Here is a 22,676-nt window from a genome sequence, read left to right on the forward strand (position 1 = left end):
CTATAGCTAAGGTTCAATTACAGGGGACCCAGACAGGGGTGCACTGATTCTGACAAGGGAGGAAAGGGATTACCCCAAAGAAGAGTGATTAGCCCTGTAAGCATGGGAGCTGGAAGGGGACACATAAGACTGGATTCTGAGGGTGCTGTTTTGAACAAAGAGGCCAAAACATAAGTTTGGTTAAAGGGGAGTTTATTGATTTGAGAGCAGTTTTCCAGGTCACAAGATTTAAGATTCTGGCAAGGACCTCAGAGTATAGTATGAACTCCCTACTATGGGGGCTCCCAGAAGTCTGGAAATAGTGATGGTCCATGCCAGGTGAGGGGGGCTAGAAATGCCAGAATTACCATGGCTGATGTTGGAGAAGATGAGAAAGCTCAGAGAAGTGTATGCTGGGGTAGGTGGACAGACTCAGTAAGATGGGGAACCCACTGAATGCAGATGTGCCTTGAGGATTTGTCAGGGCCACGAGGAGTGCACTGATGAGGAGCACCAGCGTCACTGAGAAACTAGTGATGGATCTCCTCTGCAAGCCAGGGCTGATCTGGGGAGAGGCTGTGACAGAATTTGGCTCTCTGATATCAGTGGGGTAAGACCCAAAACCCAAAAGCCTGTGGAGGTACTTAATCACCCAAAGCCGGATGGGTGCAGTCACCACAATAAATGGCAAAGTTGGAGGGTCAGTCAGGGGACCTGACTGTCTGAGAGTTACAGAGATGGTTTGTATACTACAGCATTCTTAGGGGAAAACTAAATGTGCTGCCAACAAGGTTCACTCACTCTATGCCAAAAAAGAAACCATGAATGACTGATCAGGAGATTGAGGGCAATTACTTCAATAAAGTGCCATGATTCTTTAAGAAGTTGCTGAACCTGAGCAAATTTTTTAACCTGAAACTCATCTATTAAAAAATGATTGGGTCTCCAGGAGGAAGGATTCTGCAACCTCACAGCAAGTGTACACGATAATGATTACCCCAGTCTTTCCCCAAAGGGGCATAGGGCCATTTACTCAAGTAACTGTGCACTGGAGAAGGAGAATATCCAACATTTCAAGGATTGTTGAACATAGGGTCAAAGCTGACATAGATATACCATAACTCAAAGCATTATCATGGCCTCCATGTTAGAGAGTGGGCATATTGGGGGTGGGTAATAAATTGAGTCATGGCTAAGATTAGGTTCACAGAGTCCAATGGACATTTCCCTGGTCCCCAAATATATAATTGGGATGGACATCCTTGATGGTTGGTATGACCTCCACATTAGGTCCTTGGACTATTGGGATAAGAGCCCAAGTGAAAGCCTTCAGAAAGTGGTCTTCCCCCACCTCTTGTCTCCATGAAGATAGTAAATAAAAATCAATATTTCATCCTCAGAGGGGAGGTGATGGTAATTAGTGTCCCCCTTAAAGATCTGAGGGGTGTAATGATGGTGTTTTCCAACATATCTTTATTGAATTCACCCCTCTGGGTCCTGAAAAAACGTGGGTGAGCCCTGGGGAATGACAGTAGAATACCAAAAACTTAACTGAGGGGTAGTATGACGTGCAGCTCATGCCAAATGTATTATCTTTGATAGAATTTGCTAGAACAGATTAACACAGCCACGATGCATGATATGTGGCCACTTACTTGGCAAATATGTTCTCCTTCATCCTATGCAAAAAAGAGGATCAGGAAGATGGTGCATTCACATGAAATGGTCCATAGTATAAATTTGCAGTTTGTCTCAGACCTAGCTAATTCTCCTACTCTCTGTCATAATATAGTCCAAGGAGATCTGGACTGTTTGAACACCCTGCACATTGATTTTCTTTATCAATGGCATCATGCTAATGGGACTGGATGACAAGACGTCTCACGTACTTTGAAATCTTTGATAAGGCACGTGTATTCCAGAGGGTGTCACATAAACTCCATGAAGATTCAGGGGCTGGCCCTATCAGTAAAATTTTTAGGGATCCAGTGGCCAGGGATATAAAATCCCATCAAAAGAATAGGACAAATGATCACATGTTATATCGCCCACCATAAAGAAAGAAGCATAATGTCAACCCACATACTGGATGGCACAAAGACTGCCATGTTGGAGTGTCATCTACAGCAGGAGAGGGCTCTAGAGCCGGTCCAAGCTTTGATGCAAGCAGCCCTGCCAGGTGGGCCACACAACCTGACTGATATTGTGGGATTAGGGTTGTCAGTGGTGGGAAAAAGTGCCACGAAGAGTTTAAAACCCATGTCCTAACACCCTAAAGGTCAGTAACACTGACCCCTAAGTTTCTGGGGCGTGGTCATGCCAACTGTAATAAGAACTAGATGCCTTTTGGAGAACAACCAGCCTACTCCTGAGCCCTGACCATGAGGTACGAAACGATGGCATGACAATAGTTGCCTACCACAAGCTGGGTTCTGTCAGACCAACCAAGTCATGAGATCGGGCAGCGAGCCCTTGTGTGATGGAGTTAGTACACTTGGGGTTGAATAAGAGCGGAGCCAGAAGACACAAGTAAGCTTACAAGTGTGTGGCCATGTCGATACATAACATTATAGGAACTCTTCACTCCTTTCCTCCTCTGACTTTCAGTTCTGTTCAGGAGAAGCTAAAAGCTTTCTCAGGTCATTTGTGACCATACCTCAAAGCAGACTAATACAAAAGTGAATGACGAGATAACAGTAACTGAAGGTAGAATAAGAAAGTCATCCTTATTTTCAAATGCTAGCAGCCCATTGAAAGATTCGAGTGACAATGGACTTGTGAGGGTGCACACCTTTGAGAGTCAGCGAGATTTATTCCTCACTTAGGAGTTGTCCATGTCATTGTTCACATTGGAGGTCTCTATCACTCTTGACAGAGGGTGGTAAAAAAGGTGGAAAATTAGGGAGGGAGGGATGCCAATATTCTTCTGTGGTTGAGCCAGGAAATGCTGTTTAGGATTCTAGGACAAGAAATAGAGATGAATAACTTTTTTAAATAGGGAAAACTATAAATTATTCTGTAGTCATAAAATACTTAGAGGATTATGGGAAAGGAATACCTTATCTTTTGCAGAAGAGGGTCAATGGATATTGTCAAGATTTGCTAAACAAGAAATGGAAGCATTTTGTAATGAATCATAGTTGCACATTACAGTGGTAATTTCCAGTAGGACCAAAAATGGAAATCATTAAATAACGGTCAGCTCTGGCGGATGTGGAAGAGCCATATGGAAAATTGTTCTTTCCCCATATTCCCTTCTGTATCATTTAATTTTCTTTCAGGTGCATGTATTATTTTAACTAAGTGTTTTGAAATACAATATTCCAGCAGTCAAGTGTATTTTGGGGGTAGAAGGTGGGGGAGAGTGAAGAAGGTCAGAGGAGGCAGTACAGTCATGGGTCAGGCCCCCCGGCCCTCCCTCCCACGTCTGGGTATCAGGTGCCTGCCCCCAGAAAGGACAGCTTGTAATGGGCTCAAGAATTCTTGGAAGGTTTCCAGTGTCATAGAGCCCCTGGTTGTACTTATGCCCAAGAACCCACATTTCATAAAGCTACCTTTGGCAGCACCAAGGTACATCTGTGCAAAGCCTGGGCTTGGATCACCCATCTGTGAAGACAGGAACAACAGGAGAATTTACAGATGGACAAAAGCAACACTTGAATGTGGGATGCTTTTAGAGAAGAATAGCTACCCTGGTGATATATAACTGCTCCTGATTTCATTTGAGAAGGTACCACTAACGTTAATATCGGTAGCAAGTGGCATAGCGTGTTTCCAGCATTTATGGGCTTGCAAGACACCCAGAGAACCCTGAATGTTTTGGGCATTGGGAGGGCTTTTAAATTTGTTTAGAGAAGAGTAATTTCCATCCATTTCCATCCAATTTTCTCTCTTTCTCCCCACTCCATTTAGAATTCCTTTCAAAGATGGATTTGGGGACAAAATTTCAATTCACCGGGAACTATGTAGCTGTGCCTATCAAACACCAAAATGAATGGGCCTTTCTACTAGAGGCTGGAGAAGCGTTCGCCCAGAAATGTCAGGAGCTATCTGTTGTGCAACACTTTTTTGGGGTGGAAATTCTACTTTCTATATTCTTGGCCAGGTTGACTCAAGAATTCAGGCAGTAGCGATTTACCATCTAAAGCAGTAAGGAGGGCCTTTTCTGAGACAGACTTGGGAGCCAAACGGAGTGTGGGTGACATCAGCAGTGATCCCTGGGCTTTCCTTGGGGCTCTGCCCAAGTCCCTCTTGGTCAAATGTCAATTACTTTGCAAACGTAGAGTCAGGAGCTTGGGAAATTCATCGTGAATGTTGATAAAGATATAGAATAGACTAATATAAAAAGGACTTAGAACTCTGGTTGCAGGTTTAGAAACCTGGGTCTGAATCTCAACCCTATCTCTTACTGATGGTTGACTTGTTCTTGTTTGAACTTCACTCTTTCTGAAAGAGAAAAAAAGAGCAGCACGACCAGGTGGGAAAGCCATCAGATTTAGAATTTGACAGGCTTGGATTTTAGTTCTGTACTTGCTGTTTTGGGTGAATTAACTCTCTCTCTAAATCTTGGTTTTCTCTATTAAAAATAGCATAACTGTTTAAATGAGATGAAGTGTGTGAAAAATATCTGGAACATTCTAGTTTCTATTCCACCAAAAGAGGTAAGAGCAGAGGAAGTATAAACAAACAAAAATTCTGCCTCCCAAAATGAGGTAGGAGGAGGGAAAGAGGGTGGGAGTAAGAGAATGGCAAATTTGGGGACATGAGGTGATGAGGCTCTGAGTTGCTCCTTGAATGGGCAAAAGCAAGCACCCATTAACTTTGAGACATTATATATTTGGGGTACATTTGCTACTGTAGCCACAACTGCTTTAATATGAATAGCTGGAGCCATGGGGCCGTTGAGACTGCCCAAGGAGAGTTTGTAGAATGAGAAGAGGAGAGCAATTTGCAAGGAAGCTTTTGGAATGTCCACGTGGAAGGAGCAGACAGGAGGAAAGGACCCAACAAGAGGTCTGAGGAGTGGGCTTTGGGGCCTTGCAGAATCCAAGGGAAGGAAGTACTTCCGGAATGAGGAAGAATTCAGTAGAATTGAAGGTGGGTGGCTAGGAAGTCAAAGACGAACTGGGTTCTTATCAACTGGATTTAGCCAAAAAGATTTTTTTTAAATTCCAGTGTAGTTAACATACAGTGTTATCTTAGTTTCAGGTGTACAATATAGTGATTCAACACTTCCATACATTACCCAGCACTCATTGTGATAAGTGTCCTCTTAACCCCCTTCACCTATTTTCCCCTTCCCCCCCGCTCCCCTCCCCTCTGGTGACCATCTGTTTGTTCTCTAGAGTTAAGAGTCTGTTTCTTGGTTTGTCTCCCTCACCCCCCTTTGTTTGTTTTGTTTCTTAAATTACACATATGAGTCAAATCATAGGGTATTTGCCTTTCTCTGACTGGCTTAATTCGCTTAACATTGTACTTTCTAGATCCACCCATGTTGTTGCAAATGGCAAACCAAAAGGAGGTCCTTAATGATCTTGCCATCATAGTCTTAGTGGAGTGGTGAGTCCAGGTGAAGTGACAGCAGTAGAGGATCGAGGTGGGGAGAAGCAGGCGACCCGGAGAAGGGGTGGGCAGCGCCCCGGAGGGACGGGGTTCTAGGAAACTTGGCTTCTTCCTTCTTCCTCCTCTCTTTTCGCCCCTTTTCTTCTCTTTCCCTTAATTCCCTTCCATCTCCCTCCTTTCTTTTCTTTCTTTGAGTAGAGAGACCTAAGCATGCTTAAATAACAATGAAAAGAGAAATTGAAGATACAGGCAAACAATTTCCCAAACTCTGACCTGCTACCCAGATGGCTTTCTCCTATAACCAGAAATTGCCAATCAAACAGCACCATCCGGATGTTCCCTGGAGGCTTGAAGTTCAACATACCTAAAACAGATTTTCCCCTTTTCTCCTCACTTTCTGCTTTTTTAAGCTCTTGACTGGTACCACCATCCATTCCCCCAGCTGCCAAGTCAGATGCCTGGGGTCACCCTAGATTCTCAGTGCCTTCCTACAATCTCAACATCCCTCCCACCCTTCAGTCTCCTCTGTCTCCAATGTCGCTCCTAAGTGCAGCCGCCACTTCCTCTCCCCTCTCTCTCAGACCACCTACATGGCCCTTGCCTCCAGTCTCATATCCTTAAAGGAATTTTCCTCAATTTAGCAACCTCATCTTTTGAAGGAATTTCTTCATTCTGAATCCCAGCTGTAGGAAGAGTTTTGCAGCCTTCCAAATGTGACATGTGGCTTCCTTGTCTTTGCCTTTGTACATTCATCCTCCTCAGTCTGGAATGCCCTTCACCCCACGTATCAGACCCAGCTGAAGGGGTTGTCTGACTCCCAGGCAGAACTAACTGACCACCCCTCCTTTATGTCCCCAGCGTTCCAGCCTCTGATCTGAGGTCACATGCCTCTCACCCTTCCTCCTGTAAAAAGTAAGCTCTTTAAAGAAAAGAATAGTATTTTATTAATCTCTGTGCCTCTAGCACTGGGCCCAACAATGGGACTCAATGAATGAATGAATGAATGAACGAATGAAAATGAAGACAGGGCTAATTGAGATTTTGTGGAACTGGTTCCTTGTTACACTTTTTGGGCTTGGTTCTCTAACTAGCCATAAAGCCACCAAGTCACATTGGCACTGTCCCACCACACTTCTCTTACCCACAGGAGACCATCACAGACCTCATCAAACCATTTGCAGCATTGTGTATGTTTCCCCAAATATGCTGCCAGGATATATCAGTCCTTTAAGATGATCTGTGGTAGAAGGATTCCATGGTCAACATAAGTGGACAAGACCGTGCACATCACACTCCCCTCTTGGAAATACACAATGCACCTCGAGGGCTCTGAGTTTTACAGTAAAAAAGTAAAATTTGGTTGCAAAGACTACCCAAACTTATTTGAATTCTTTCTTCCCTTCAAGTCACACCTTGAAGTTTTAGTATCTTTTAAAGCTTGCCTAAGACAGTCTTACAGTTTACTAACACAGTGGGGTTATTCTAGTAACATCAGACGTGATTCCTATTTGACTCCTAAGCAGTGATTTTTTTTTAGTGCCATCCTCTAAAACAAAATGGAGTCTGACAGTTTTTACAATATCTGTTTTTCAATAAGCAATGTATTTTGAGTTTATGACATGTTTTAGAAATTAATGATTTTTTCCTCCATGGGGAAAAATCTATGCCTATCTGAAAGATTCCACTTATTTTATGAAGTTGGTGTTTGTTTTGTACAAAACTTTTTGTTCTTCCTCATGGTTTGGGGATTCAATGAAATAAGATCTATAAAGTTACTATTTTATTATTTGAAATGTAAGTGGGTTAAAGTCAGGTCTTGCTTCCTTTGGGGCTTCACGCCAGCCTCCGTCAGGAAGGGCAAGAATTATTTTCTAACATGTCTGGATGGCAAACTTTAAACCTAAATATTTTAGGTTTTTAAATTTGAGATTTCAGAAACTTAGGGTGTATCTACACATGCTCCCTGGACTAGAATCCATAGTTCCTGTTTAAAAGTTAAAGGCCACTTTATCGTGTAAAAAATCCACCTGTCTAGTTGATTTCTACAGGTGATCTTATACCGTGTTAAATGGTCTTTCTTTAATGTCACAACACTCCGGACTGTCCACTGTCTGAAGTTTAAGGGACTGCATTGTGAGCAGGGAGCGCTCATGCAGTTCATTTACAGAGCATCTGGAAAAGTCTCCACCGCCTACGAGTTCATGAGCATTGCTTTTCCTGAAAGGATAATGCTAATCTCGAATCCTATCGCAGAGCTGGTATTTAAAGCTCAATTTCACATTTTTTTCCCAAGCCAAATTTCCTAAATATTTGTATTAACAAATACCATGTAGAAGGGACTCGCCATCTGAAAAATCATACTTAGAATTATGATTCCCATGCTGTTTGCGTCATTTGACATCTGAGGGAGGATTAGGCTAATCACTTCAGACAAACATCTGCAGAAATTTGTTTGATGTTCTCCAATGGAGACTTCACAGTCATAAGATAGCCAAGTGGGGAGATTTCTTTAAAAATCAGTTTGTTGGGGCGCCTGGGTGGCTCAGTCGTTAAGCGTCTGCCTTCGGCTCAGGTCATGATCCCAGGGTCCTGAGATCGAGCCCCGCATCGGGCTCCCTGCTCCACGGGAGGCCTGCTTCTCCCTCTCCTACTCCCCCTGCTTGTGTTCCCTCTCTCGCTGTCTCTCTCTCTCCGTCAAATAAATAAATAAAATCTTTAAAAAAAAAAATCAGTTTGTTTATCGTTGTATCTGGTGCATAAAATGCGCTCCTCTCAACGAACGCCTGCCAACAAGGCAAACTGAGGATCTTTTAGACTGGGTCTATATAATAACCTGCAAGGGCACTAAGGCATAAATCACCTGGTGCCCTGCCAAGTTTCCTTTGTAACTTGCTTTTTGGCGTTACCAACTCATGACGGGCAGATCAGAAGCACATCAGAAAACGTCAGTGGAATAATACTTAGGAACTGCGTCGGGCATCTGGGCCCATTTGGATAATGTGAGCTCATGGCTTTCTTGCTCTTGGATGAATGGGGAAGAATCGTTTCTGGAAACCACCGAAGACCTAATTTATTTTTCTCACTTGTATATAGGGGAAGGTATTATTAAACCAAAGCATTAAAAAAAAAAGTGTTTCAGAGAATATGAATATTCTAAACTATTAACCAAATGGGTCATTAAGTTTCCCTTAAAGTGACACAGAGAGCCGATGGATTATCTGCAGAATATCTTGTGAAATGTCCAGCATTACGTTGGGAAACACATACGAGAGAAATACATAATGCAGTCTTGGTCACTAGGGAGATTAAGAAGACACTCAGTTTGTAGGGCACAGTTAGAAACAGTACCTCCTGCTAAGTGGTGTGTATTGAGGGTAGGTGCAATAACATGGCCATAAATACCCAGGAGTTACGAGAAGCAAATGTAGGGAAGAGACATGGGGGAAGTGGGATTGAGTGCAGTCTAAAGATGGGAAACATTCTGAAGAACGGCTAACACTGAACCCTTCTTTTTGTCCAATGTTGTGCTAAGCAGTCAACTTCCAGTGTTTCATTTATTTCTCTCTACGATCCTGTGGGCTTAATACTATTATATACCCTCGTTTCACTAAAGAAGAAACTGAGATTCAGCGGGGGTCAGTGATGTGTCTAAGACACCCAACAAATGAGTGACAGCAGAATTCTAGGGCCATTTCCAGAAGTGAACCACCTTGCTATATAGTAGCTGTCTGTGGGTTATAAAAGACATGGGTATGTGAATATAGATATAAGTGTGTATAGATATAGATATAGATATAGATATAGATATAGATATAGATAGATATAAAGGGACACGATATATATATACACAATGCACCTTGTACATATATATTGGATGTGTGCATATATATATATATATATATATATATATATAGGATGTGACATAGGCAGAAGACAGTGATAAGAGAGAGCATTTAAGATATGAGAGAAGGATTAAGCATAACTAGAAGAGTAGTTGGCATGGGTTTGAGGAGGGGTCTATGAGAATAGACCTTGCAAAGGGTTAGAGGCCAGGGGGTTGGCTTATGGAAGACCCAGTGGGCAGGCCAGTGTTAGCATGTAACAGGGAGTTTGGGCTGAGTCTGGAGCTGAGATTCAGGTATGTACTGGCTGGCCAAATAGGTAGTCATCCTAATTTGTCTCTGGACAGATTATTTAGGGACATATGCCCAGGCATGCCCCCTCATTTGACTGTAGCACAGGAGACCTGTGGAAAAGAGCTTGAACCCTGACTGTTTGGGGGATAAAACACATGCAGACCTGAGGGATAAACTAGAGGTGGGGAGCAGTGGAAATCGGGGAGGGGGGCTGAGGCTTGAAGAGAAGCCCCATCTAGTTCCCCCCAACTCCCACTCAGGGAACAGAGGCCCTGACCCAGTGCAGTGACTCTTCCCTGGCATTTGCAAGCCTCCCAGGGGCACACATCACCATTCTCCTGCTGTAGTTTCTAGCAAGATGATCTCTCAGTACACGCCAGTTCTCCACCTGGTCCCTGACCAGAGAAACCACGATCTGATCTGGTTCTGGAGCACTGAGAAGACTCTCAAGCAAGATTTTTGACCACGCATTCTTTTCTCTGTGTTCTCTTTCTTGAGAACTGAACCCGCGAGTAAGATGTACTTCTCCAGTGCACAGGAGAACGCCCACCCCATCCTACCGTCATTGTAGAGATTCCTGGCAGGGTATAAGAAGGGGGGACATTCCAAAACTGCCAATACAGTCTGTGGGCTGCACATAAAAGACAGCCCCCAGGGATTCCCAGAAGAGCTTGGGGATGGGACCTTCTGCAGAAATGGAGGTGGGGGTGGGGGTGGGGGTGGGGGTGGGGGTGGTTAAGGCTGCTGAGAGTGGCTGCATTGGTGAGCACAGGTGGAAGATGCCCAGGACAGCCAGCTTATCAAATACAAACTGTTCTGGTGTGTCTTCAGGTGAGTTACGAGATGTGCACACAAAACCCTATACACCACATGTATGTAAGCAAAGACAGCAAGATCATGAACACCAAGGACTAAAACAGTCAAAGAGTAGAAGAAACACAAATAGCTTTTTTTGTTTTTTGTTTTTGGGTTTTTTGGGGGGGGGGTTGATCATAGTCTTCTTATAAGACTTTGGCTTTGGCAAAACATAATTGATCACCTATTGGTCACACTTCTTTCTTTGTCCATCCCAAGATGAATGCTTATTTCAAAACAGAAGAAATCCACAGCTTGTGGCTTCAGTTTCACTTGTTCTCTGCACTGAACCCAAGGTCACACTCAAGACAGCACACACATAAAACAATTTACAAATGGGCAGGGATCTGAAAGTACACTTGTGAATTGGGTCCTGGAACACAGGAGCATTTCCCCAAGGACACAATGGTAAGAAGGAGTTCTCCACTCTCAGGCCAGCCTGTAAAACTCTAGTTAACCCCTTGATGTTTGAAGCTGGTTCCTTGGGAGACAGAGGATGGTGCAGGGCCAGGGAGGTAGGGCTGGGTTTGGAGTGCAGCGACTGTCCTGTCCTTGAAAGGAAAAACTCAATGGCATGGTCATTTTGGACACAACATTTTCAGGACCGGTTGTCATAGCAATATATCAATACTTTTTCTAAAATTAACTTTTTATTTTGAAATAGTCTAAGACTCACAAGAAGTTGCAAAAATAGTACAGAGAGTTTCTGTGTACCCTTCACCCAGTTTGTCCCATGATCATATCTTACATAACCGTGGTATGTTGTCAAAACCAGGAAACTGAGGTCGTCACGATGCTATTAATTCAGGTAGGGAGCTCACTCGCATTTGCCCAGTTATCCTTCGTCCCCACTTAAACAAATATAATGCTTTGGAATTATTAAGGTCATTTTATTTTTCCAGTGTTACAAATGCTAAAAACCTTTATTTTTGCAACAAAATCTCCCATTCTTCACTATAAAAAATTTAACGGATAATGTCATTTCAATGAAGAATGAGGAGGCTTTATATTCATACAAATTAATTTTGACATTGAAAGGCAAAGATTTTCAAAGTTTCTAGAATATGCCATATTTGTAGTCAAAGAATAATTTATGAAATGACAGCCTCACAAGATAATCTGAGTCAGCACTTGATGATAGAGAGTGGACCTGGGTCCTGCTCCCACTGGGCCACGAACTGAGTGAAGTCCTGTTAGCTGAGTTACTTGATCTTTTTGGTCCTTAATTACTTGATTGCAAAATAAGGAAATTAGACTACACGACTTCTAAAATGTCTCTCAGTTAAAAAAGAACCCCTACAATAGCTTTATCAGAAGTATTGTGTAGAGATCGTTATAGAAAGCGTAAGATGGTTTTACTTAAAACAAACAAAACAAAAACAGACCCAGGTCTAAAGCAAAAGCAGAAAATGTCTTGTACTCACATGAAGGTCATGGGGAAAGTACGAAAGAAAATGCAAAGGCAGCATCTCGGTCGTGGGGACGAGGAGACCCGCCCCCCCCCCTTCAGGTGGCTGGGAATGCAGAAACGGTCTGCACTCCCCATAAGCTACTGACACTCGGGGGACATTTGGACAAATGATGTTAACCTTCCCAAGCCTGTGTTTCTCCTCCGTAAAAGGGCCATATTCCTGAGGGAGTGTGGTTCTGAGGAGGAGAAAGGTGGTTCTGAGGAGGAGAAAGGATGTAGAGGGGAAAGCGCACAGCATGTCCTGGGCAGAGTCTGGGTCCATGAAGGTTACCAGAGAGCCTGAGTGTCAGGGGTGAAGGGGATAGGAAAGAGGCTGGCAGGAAGTTTTCATTTAGATGAAAAGACTGAAAGGAACAGTAGCCTGCCTTTTGGTGCAGTGAGCTTCTGTGGGAAGCCTCTGCTTTCGAGGACACCTCTCGAGGAGAATGTTATGGGGCTCAGAGGGGGGTGTCACTGTGGCCGCTCACTGAAGCCTGAGGCTGAGCTGAGGAAGGTGATGGGGCTTCCCCCATGAGGCACGAGAGAGACCCATGGTCTCAGCGGCCCTGCCTGGCAGAGAGGTAGAAATGAGTAACACAGAGAGCTCTAATCTGTTTTTAGGACAAGTAGACACATCCCACATACTTCTTATCTCGTTGTACGTTTGGGATTAGAATTTAGACTCTGGGTTCCAGAGTCTAAGGCATCTTAATATGAAAATGAAATAGAGATTTATTATCCTCTCCCTATCTTGCTGCTCATACTAGTTTCCAATCTATAAACATTTTCTTTTCCACCTGGCCTTTTCTCCTAATATTTATAGTGGTGTCTCAAACACAGCCGTCCAATTGCTACACTCAAGGTAAATGGTAAAATCACCTAGACCACAATTAATTCAATAAAAATATAGAAAAAATAAAACAGAAGTATTTGTGTATACTCCTGTCCAGTAGCCATAGATCCATTGTTATTTATATAAAAATTTCATGCTGGGTATTCTTATACTCATACTATTCCTTCAGGTCACATTTTAAAAAGGTTTCGTTTTGAATTTTTCAGATAGCTTTCACCTTTTCATGTCAAGACGGAGCTTTAAAATCTCACAAAATTGGATATTCCATCTACCAGCATTTCACAACCTGCATTAGAACACCAGTGTTAATACATACATACAAACTGCACTAAAAAGGACCCAGATTACCTCAATTTATACATTTTGTCTTTGTATTTAAAGGAAAGGAGAACTTGAACTCATTGCATCTTATTGCCAGGAAACGATCTAATGATCTTTACTTTATTGTACTTTTAGAAAGAAATTATTTATTGGCCCAACCAGAACTAGAACTTACTTTTTGACTCCAATATAGACTGGGAAAGTAAACATCTGTGATTTACAAAATCAAACAAAAATTAATTCCAAAAGGAGAGTAATCTACAAATTGAAAGACTTTAGCTCATGAAATCAGCTAAACATTCAAATGCCCTTGGTATGACTTTGTGAACATGGAGCTCATCCCTCTAGACCATCTTTCATGCATATATAGACTCTAGAGAAGTCAGTCAATCCACAAATACTCGTTGAAGGCCTGCAGTGTTAGAACATCTATTTGTGTACCCAGGGTACAATAAAGACTTTTCATGGAAATATAAATATAAATATATGTTATTTTACCAAAAATTGGATTGCATAGAATGCACTATTAGAGCCAGTCTATGAATTGCTGTCCTCTGTTTGCAATCAGATGAGTGCAGAAATTGGGAGTAAGCATATAGAAACTTTTATACAATCTGACATCGCCATGAAGTGAGTGACTGGTGGACAGGCCTCCTTGAACAGAATGTAGACCAGTTCTGATGTTGTTGAGTTCACTTTGGGGTTGTATGTGTTGTGAGCTTCAAGCTCTTTATGCCCAGTAAAACCATATATTGGTTTGCAATAGATAGGAAACAGACAAACATGACTCCTTTACCACAGGTAGGTTGAGATGCACTGATACCAAATGCAGTCTTTGTCACCTATTTCTTTTATGGAACAGGTTGTGAGCATCATTCCATTTCAGTAACTATGTTTCTAGAAGGTAATTTTCAATGAAGGTGTTATCCTTCAGTTTTTAAGTTTAATTAATTGAGAGGTGACTCGAGTTTTAACTGATGCCTGCCCCTTTCTCGAGACTGCCTGCTCTCATTCAAAGATTGCATTAATGGGATTTATGTGTGATGGCACTGAGATTCAGAAACAGTGTGTCTCTCTTGAATGTTCAGCCCAGGGGGACCACTCTCAAACTATTGAAGGCACCCCACTACAAGACAGTTTCATCCACAATGAGGTTCAATAGCAGAAACCTCTGGGCAATATTTTAGCAATAAATCGCACAGTGGCTTTTCACCAAGACCTTCACAAATCCCCAAAGTAATAGATGTTCTGAGCCTTGGAGACCCAGAAGGAGTATTATGGCAATTTGGCACTTGCCAGGCTGCACTGACCAATAGAAGGATGACCACTCTTTTACACTCATACTACTATTCCCCCTCCCCACCCCGATCTGACATTACCAATCAATCATGGACTGTTTTGGACTCAACCTCAAAGTTGTTCTCAATAAAGGTATCCTCCAGATAGCTTCTGCCAAAAGATGGGTGGGAGGCATAAAAAGAAACCCACTTGCCATTCCTGAACTGAACCATTTGTGATGAAAAGTTTTCCAAGAGTTGCAATGCACTTCACCTTGCACTTGTGAGAACAGCACAAAACCCACAAGTACTGGAAGGGAAGTGGTGAAGGGCTTGCTGCCATATATATCATCAGCAGAGTGAACAGGAACTCTACAAGTCTCTTGGGCTTCGCTGAGTTTTTCTACCTTGTCAAAATTCAACTCTGGAATATTTCAACAGGTTTTCGCCAAGGCTACACCTTCTCCAAAGAGGACTTTAAGTCTAAGTTCCTAGATGATCAAGTATAGAGTGAGCATTGATTACAAAAAGGATAATAGTATGTATAGTGGTTCACCCCAAACCAGAAACTTTCCTATAGGGATGTCCAAATTGTAATCAAATAGCAAGAGAATGTGTCAGAAAAAGATAATTATGAATACTGGTCCATCTAAATCAATGTTAGGGTCCAGAGTTAGGCCATAATAATGGGAATGACTTGTAGCTTTTACCACATTCACAAACTGAGTTAAAAAATAGCTACTCTGTGCCAAATATGGTAAGAATGAGAGTGTTTCAGATATTCTCACCCATTTATTAAAAAACTCAAAAGAAAATACAATTCCTAATTTTTTTCCTTAGCCCTGAGCACATGTACCAATTCATTTGCTCAATTTTCTTTCAATGGACCTTTTTGAAAAGTTTTATTTCAAGATTTATTATAGTATTCCTAAGCAAACCAATTTTTTTGTGCTTTACAAATAGCATAAATGTCATTATGACATATTTTGGTAACTCAATATGTGGTGAATATACCCGAATATTTGGAATATCCATTCCTAAATGCAATAAAAAATTCCAACTATAAAATTTTATGTGAAAAACCCAAACAATTACCTTTTCAAAAAGAATAAAGTCAGTATGTTTTACAAAGGTTGAAGGTTGTGGGCCAATTGATTCTTATCATGTCTCTTCAGCAAACATTTAATGATCACTATGTCTAGATCAGCACTGTCCAACAGAACTTTCTGTGGCGATGGAAATGTTCTGTATCTGCTTAGTCCAATATTGTAGCCATTAGCCACATTGGCTATTGAGCACTTGAAACATGGCTCATAAGGAACAGAATATTTTATTTTACTTAATTTTAATTAAATTAAATTTAAATAGTCACATGTGCAGATAGAAAATAGATACCAATGGGTTAGGATAGAAAGATGAATGTGATTTGGCTTTTCTCTCAAAAACCTACAAAGCAATGGGAAAAATAACATGCAAGCAGAGTTCCACATCAAAATCCCAGCCAAATTTTTATGGCACTTAGTAAAGTAGAAATTTTATATGGAAGAAAAAAGCCCCCAAATCACCAAGATAATTCTGAAGAGGAACAAGTTTAGGGAGAGAAGGCGGGACTTACCCTACCAGATAATCAGAATTCTTATAGAGCTGTCACAATTAACAAGGAAATATTGGCATGGAGCTAGCGCAGTAGAACAGAATGAGAACGCAGAAACACATTCATACAGGATTTTCCTTTTTTTTAGCAAAATGCAAAAACCCCAGAGGCTATAAAGAAAATTGATATATTTTACTACATCTGAACTTAAACTTTTTGTAGTCAGCAAGACACTATAAACAAAGTTAACAGACTGAGAAGACAGAACCTATACAGTTGATAAAGGAGCAGAATACACAAATAAACAAATTAACTTCCCAAAAGTTCAATAAGAAAAAACAAGTAACAAAGAGAACGCAGGCAGAGGATATGAAGAGGCCTCTCCCAGAAGATGAAACCTGAACGATGAGTAAGCATGAAGAATATGTTCCATCTGACTACATCAGGGACATGTAAATCATAACAGTGAGACTGCATTTTCTACCCAGAGTATCTGCTAGTGGGCTTGAGTTTAACAAAGCCAAATGTCAGCACAGATGTGAACAACCTCATATGACGCTGGCAGGATGCACAGTGGGACCACCCCTCTAAGCAATTTGGCAATGTCTGGTGAAACTCCAAATACATACACTCTACGGCCCTGCTAACCTATTTATAGGCATTTACCTTCCGTCAGTTCTTGCACAGGTGCACAAGGGAATGTGCACAACAGGTTCATTGCAATGTTATTTGTAATTGTGGAAAATTAAAAATGAGCTAGACGTCTCAGTCAGGGGATGGATAAATTGTAGTACGGTCATTCAAAAGAATGATCCGTAGCAGATGGATTAAATGAAATAGATCCATGTTTATCAAGACTGATGATAGGCTAAAGAGTCTCAAAAATATAATGTGGACTGAAAACGAGAAGTAACAGGAAAATATGGGGAGTATGGGACCACTTATGTAAATGTGAGAGCACCCCAAGTACTATATATTGTTTGTGTGTGATACCTGCGTATTAAAAGGATGAAAACTGGACAAGAGGAATATTAACAACTTCACGATAGCTACACCTGGGGAAGAGAGGTCTGGTGCCTTTGGGAGTGGAGCTCTGGCCTTCTTCTGCTCCAGCCCCAGGGCCAAGAGGTTGTACCCACCTGAAGCCCATCTCTGCTCTGTCTTTTTGAGGATGCAGTACATCCCTCCTACCCAAACTCTGGGAGCTGGGACCCCAAGATTCCCTGTCCAGTGGTCCCAAGGCCTCTTCCTGGGCCTGGGTGGGCCTTTTTCCCTGGCCCACCTTCTCAAGAAAGGGTTGGGTGTCTGCCTCGGGGTGGGAGGGAGGGGACAGGGAACAGGATCTGAAGGCATCTGAAGGAGACTTCAACTGTGTCTAGGAATGCTAGTTCTTAATAACAGTATCCCTAAAACAAACATAACAACATGACATTCGCTAATTCTGGGGGTGGGAGCAAAAAAAAGCAATTTTTATGGCACTTAGTAAAGTAGAAATTTTATATGGAAGAAAAAAGGCCCCAAATCACCAAGATAATTCTGAAGAGGAACAAGTTTAGGGAGAGAAGGCGGGACTTACCCTACCAGATAATCAGAATTCTTATTGCTCTTTTTAATAGCTGACTCATATATATCACTTACCATGTTTCAAGTACTATTCTAAGTCATTTGCCTTAAAAATGAGATGGTTTATTCTTACTCAGTTTTATGGAAGACAACTCAATAACTTGCCAAGGTCATTCACTGCAAAAGTAGAAGGGGATCTGGACCCAGTAGGTCTGGCTCCAAAGTCCGTGATCTTAACAATACTCTAGGTCTACTTGACTGTATCCTACATTAAAAAAAATTAAAATACCCAGACAAGTACAATACAAAGAAAAAGGTGGTGAAATTTTGCGAGAAGGTTCTTAGATGTGTGAAGAGCACAGACAAAGAGGGCATTCCCTGGGAAGGAAGGCAGTTGAGGTGGTGGGGGACGCTTTACGAACCAGGTGCCCCCTTTCGGCCCGGGCCTTGCTGGGCTGTGGGCAGGGACGGGCAGGAGAGTGAAATGGCAGGAAGAGGGAACTTTGTGTATACAGGGATCGATTTAGGAAAGTTCAAGAAGGATTTGAGGATTAGCAAGTAGCTACGTTTGGCTGTCACTTGAGGGGACAACTTGGTGAGGGACACAGGTTGGGATCCTTAAAGGGAGGGTGGGACATAAGGATTTAGTCTGGAAGGCAAGGCCCTCTCTGCCGAGCTGCACCATGGGCAGCCAGTGAGGAGAGCAGGCTGGATGGCAGGCTGACTGCAGGTGGGAGGCCCCAGGGGCACTGGGGGGCGGGGTCAAGAAGCTGCCAGGTATGCGCACCTACTGTGAACCGGGCACTGTTCTAGGTGGTTGCAACACAGAGTGAACAAAACAGAAATTTCTACCCTCATGGAACCTGCATTCTAGTGGAGGGACACAACTAAGATAAATAAGTGAGCTATACAGCAAACAAAGGGATACGAATATGCATCTGTGAGATGGAGAAAGCAGGGAAGGGGGCAGACTGCACACACACACGTGTGTGTGCGTGTATTGGGTGATGTGGGGAAGGCTGAATGGGGGGGAGGCGGGGGAGGAGTGAGCGGAGGTGACATTCGAAGAAAGGCCTGCCAAGTGAGGAGTGTTGAGAAGATCCAGAGATTGAGAGCCTGGGGCTGGGCCATGGTTACACCAAAAGGAGGGCAGGAGGAAGAGCTGGATGGGAGGAAGACAGATTGAGTCTGGGGCCCAGGGGGGCAGTTAAAAATATGGGCTAGAGCCTGGAGCGTGAGACGTGCCCACACTGGAGTCACTGCTAACTCGGTGATAGATAGGATTTTAGTAGCTGAGATCAAGGAACAGGAGAACAATCAGGGAGCCCCCGCTGTGTGCCCTGCACACTATCAGGTGTTTTATTCCACAAAGGACCTGTAATCCTAAGGACATCCCTGCAGTCTCCAGAGCATGAACTCAGCACAAATAACACCAGCAAGAAGAGTAGCCCGCACGTCAAAAGGTATATACTACATGCATGGGGCACTTTCCTGGCACTTTATATATATTGACTCATTCAGTCCTTACAGAGACCCCAGGAGGGTACTAATTAGCCTCATTTGACAGATGAGAACACCGGGCTGGCCAATTAAGTTGCCCAAAGTCACAGGCTGGTGAGGGGGTGAAGCAGGCTGAAGAGGGCGGCCTGGCTCCAGAATCCTTGCTCTGGAAGGAGGTAACCTCTCGGCCCTTCAAGAAAAGCAAGCTGAGGGCCCAGAGCTTTTTTGAGGATGGGGTGCGGGTCTGGAGAGAAGAGCTAGAGAAATCCTCAGAAGACGCATGGCAAGAGAGGAGGCCAGGCCAGGGCGGGGACAGCGCTGTCAGCCCTGCAGCCTGCGGGTGGCCCGCGAGCTGGCCGGTGAAGACCCAGCACCGGCCGCAGCAGCCCAGAGGGATGGGAGCAGAGGCCTGGAGGCCAGTGCGGACACAGCTCTGCGGACCTCTGGGAGCGGATAAAAGCAGTTACAACCAACCATCAAACCAACCCAACACCCTTTCCGGGCGATTTCAGGCCGGGAGAGTAGGTCTGAAGGCCTCGGCTGAGGAAACCGTATCCCGCCCGAGGTCCTTTATCACTCTGAACTTGAATCTGAACAAGACGCTTAAACTCTGTAGATTGCCCAGCTGCCTTTTTGAAAACGTTGGGCAATCTCTCAGATGGGGCCGAAATCGAATCCCGCCCGGATCCGGCTCGGCAATGTGTCACCAAGCGGCCTCTGCGCACCGAGGGCAGGAGGGCTGGAGGGCGTGTCCCCGGGGCCCAGGCGCGGGACCCGGAGCGCGCGTCCTCCGTCCCCGCGCGCTGCCCTCGGGACCTCCGGGAGTCGTGGGTGACCCCGGGACTCTCCTCCGGGGCGCGACCCGGGGCCGAGCGCAGAGCAGGCTGGGGGCGGGGGCGAACGGAGCTCCGCGCCAGGCCGGAGGCTGCGCCCGTCCCTCGCAGGCCCGGGCCGGGTGGCCGCGCGCGGTGGCGCTCAGCCAGACCGCGCCGCCCGGGCCCCGTGGCGCGCCCACCCCGACCCCGCCGCCGCGTCCCCGGGGAGCGCGGCCCGGGCCCCGGGGCCGGAGGGCCGGCGACGGCTGGCGCGGCGCCCAGGGGTGTGAGGCGGGGAGCGCGGTGCGGAGGGAGGGGAGGGGTGGGGTGGGGGGAGCGGCGCGGGGAGGCGGCGGCCGGCGGGCCGCGCTCACTCGGAGGCCGGGCTGCCGGCGGCAGGACGCGCTCGCCGAGTCGGGCCCGGCGGCGGCCGGCCGCGCGCACCATGCCCTCCTTCGACGAGGCGCTGCAGAGGGCGGGCGAGTTCGGGCGCTTCCAGCGGCGCGTGTTCCTGCTGCTGTGCCTGACGGGCGTCACCTTCGCCTTCCTCTTCGTCGGCGTGGTCTTCCTGGGCAGCCAGCCCGAGCGCTACTGGTGCCGCGGGCCGAGCGCCGCCGCGCTGGCCGAGCGCTGCGGCTGGAGCCCCGAGGAGGAGTGGAACCGCACGGCGCCCCCCGCGCGCCGCGGCCACGGCGGCTGCCGGCGCTACCTCCTGGAGGCGGCCAACGCCAGCGCGGCGGCGGACGCGCTCAGCTGCGCAGACCCGCTCGCCGCCTTCCCCAACCGCTCGGCGCCGCTCGTGCCGTGCCGGGGCGGCTGGCGGTACGCCCAGGCCCACTCCACCATCGTCAGCGAGGTGAGGCCGCCGCCCGCCGCGCCCGGGGAAGGGCGGGGGTGGCCCCGCGGGACGGCACGGAGCCCCGCTGCCCCCCGCGCGGCCGGGCCGGGGACGCTGGCACCTGTTGGTTGCCCCTGGGGACCGGCCGGGTGCGTCCCTCTCTCGGAAGGGCCGCGTCCGGAACGCCCGGAGGATGCCTGTCGTCGTTTCCCTCTGCGAGTGAGTGGACGGAGAGGTGCGTCTCTCCGGGGATAGACGCTGAGTTCGGAGATGGCTTCTCACTCACCTCCTCGCGCATCGGAGCGTCCGGTACGACGCACGTCTTGCCGGCGGGGATGGGTTCGTGCACAAGCGGGAGATTACGGTCCGACTCGCGGTGGAGACCCGCGGCCTCTGGGGCGAGCGACTTGGTTGGGCAGGGCCCGATTGCTCTGTGGTCTTCAGGGGGTAAAGGAAGGGCGAAGCGTCAACTGGTTGCCCTACTGATTATCGGAAATGCACGGGGACAGAGGTCAGGGCTCTCCATGCGCATGACTTTGATAAAACTGCTCTGGGGCAAAGAGCAACATCCGAGATAAATTGGGAAAGCTGAGGTTTTGAATTAAGAGTTTCAACTTTCTTTTGTTTGTTTGTTTCCTGCGAATAACTTACAGGAAGGCAGTAAAAAGGGCTGTACGTCTCACAAAGCAGATTCCCCCCTTCCCACGGGTGGCCCCTTGGGCCAGGTGGGGCAGCCCCCACATTTTCTTGGGTGTGTTTGGGCAGGCAGTGCATCGGGGGTTAGCTGGCCCCTCAGCCTCGGCTGCAGCACTGTTTCCACGCTGGGCTGGGATGGCAGTTCGCATCTTCATCTCTGTGCCTCAGCTGTGGGGACCGCCTCCACGGAGGCTGGGTCACGGGAATGAGCAGTTTCTTTGAACTTTGTGGGCAATCAGAGATCAATTTAATTTCTAAAAAAATGATTGAATGTGCTCTGGCAAATTAGGAAAGAAAAATTTTTGTCTTTACATTGGTTATTGTCATAAACTTTTTTAAGCACCTCCTTGAATAAGGGAGAAAACACTAGATTTGGAGTTAGCCATGTCTAACTGTTAATGTTAACGTTCTGTCACTGTTAATGGTGACCTCATCTCTCTGGTCTTGGGACTCTAGATCTTTGAGGTCATGCATGTTCTATAGTGCCATGTTTGTATGGTCCTATGCTAATTGCTGTCGAGATAAAATCCATGGCAACCCAGCCGGGCAATGTGTCTGTTCCTACTTTAATTTCTATTTAACCTGTGGGTAATGATGACGACTGCTTCGTAAACTATGGTGGTCTTGCCGTTAGGGATTTCATAGATGAAATGGACAGGGTGTGGACTCCGGTGGGACAGGGCATTACCCCTAGTACTTCCTTCCAGCAGCAGCTGTTTGATGGCTGCTTGTATTCCATTTAGCACAGCTGCTTAGTGCTTACTTCCCAGGCAAATCAGATGATACCACTTGGAGAGAAGACACCTGATTTTTGAAGACATTTAGACCTCAAATGAAGAATAAAATGAGCCTTCAAAGCAAAATGCACACGCACTCTAATGGTGTTTCTGGGAGCAAATGTGATCGCTGGACATCAGAGAAGGGAGACATAGAAATCTGTGAGTGAGTGCCCAGATACTTGAGAAACAGTCTGGGGCTCTGGAGTTGTTTCAAGTGACCTGGGGTTATTTCAAGGAGGGACAGGTGGTCTTATGAAGGTCAGTGGCTCCCAAAAGGCAATGTGGGAAGTGGAAGGTCAGGAGACCTGGTATGGTACTGTGGCTTGGGTGTGGCTTGGGTGAATCGCTTAACCTCTCTGGGCTTAGCTTTCTCATCTGTAAAATCAGAGGTTGGATTAAGCCCTTCACAGTCTTATAGATGCCATCAGTGTTGTAGCTGGATGGCTGGTCAGGGTGCC

The 22,676-nt window shown here is 45.6% G+C and overlaps 1 protein-coding gene and 1 long non-coding RNA gene across 4 annotated transcripts in view; one reads left to right on the top strand and one right to left on the bottom strand.

Annotated features, from left to right (window-relative positions):
* Positions 1-1,971: 1,971 nt before the first annotated feature.
* Positions 1,972-21,240, bottom strand: LOC118001910. Of its 2 annotated transcripts, none has more exons than XR_004676878.1 (2): positions 21,030-21,240; positions 1,972-2,938 (listed from the first exon to the last, which is right to left on the bottom strand). It is a non-coding gene; the product is annotated as an uncharacterized LOC118001910 (long non-coding RNA). The 2 variants fall into 2 exon arrangements; XR_004676879.1 differs by lacking the exon at positions 21,030-21,240 and adding an exon at positions 3,534-3,559.
* Positions 20,265-22,676, top strand: part of LOC118001907 (solute carrier family 22 member 3) — an 87,428-nt gene continuing 85,016 nt past the window's right edge. For both annotated transcript variants that reach the window (XM_034992094.1, XM_034992095.1), the window contains exon 1: positions 20,265-20,761. In XM_034992094.1, coding sequence (XP_034847985.1) covers positions 20,351-20,761 — 411 coding nt within the window. In that variant the 5' untranslated portion in view covers positions 20,265-20,350. The remainder of the gene's footprint in view (positions 20,762-22,676) is intronic.

This window comes from Mirounga leonina, unplaced genomic scaffold, assembly GCF_011800145.1.
Source record: "Mirounga leonina isolate KUSES-001 unplaced genomic scaffold, KU_Mleo_1.0 Mir_55, whole genome shotgun sequence".
Classification (NCBI taxonomy): Eukaryota; Metazoa; Chordata; class Mammalia; order Carnivora; family Phocidae; genus Mirounga; species Mirounga leonina.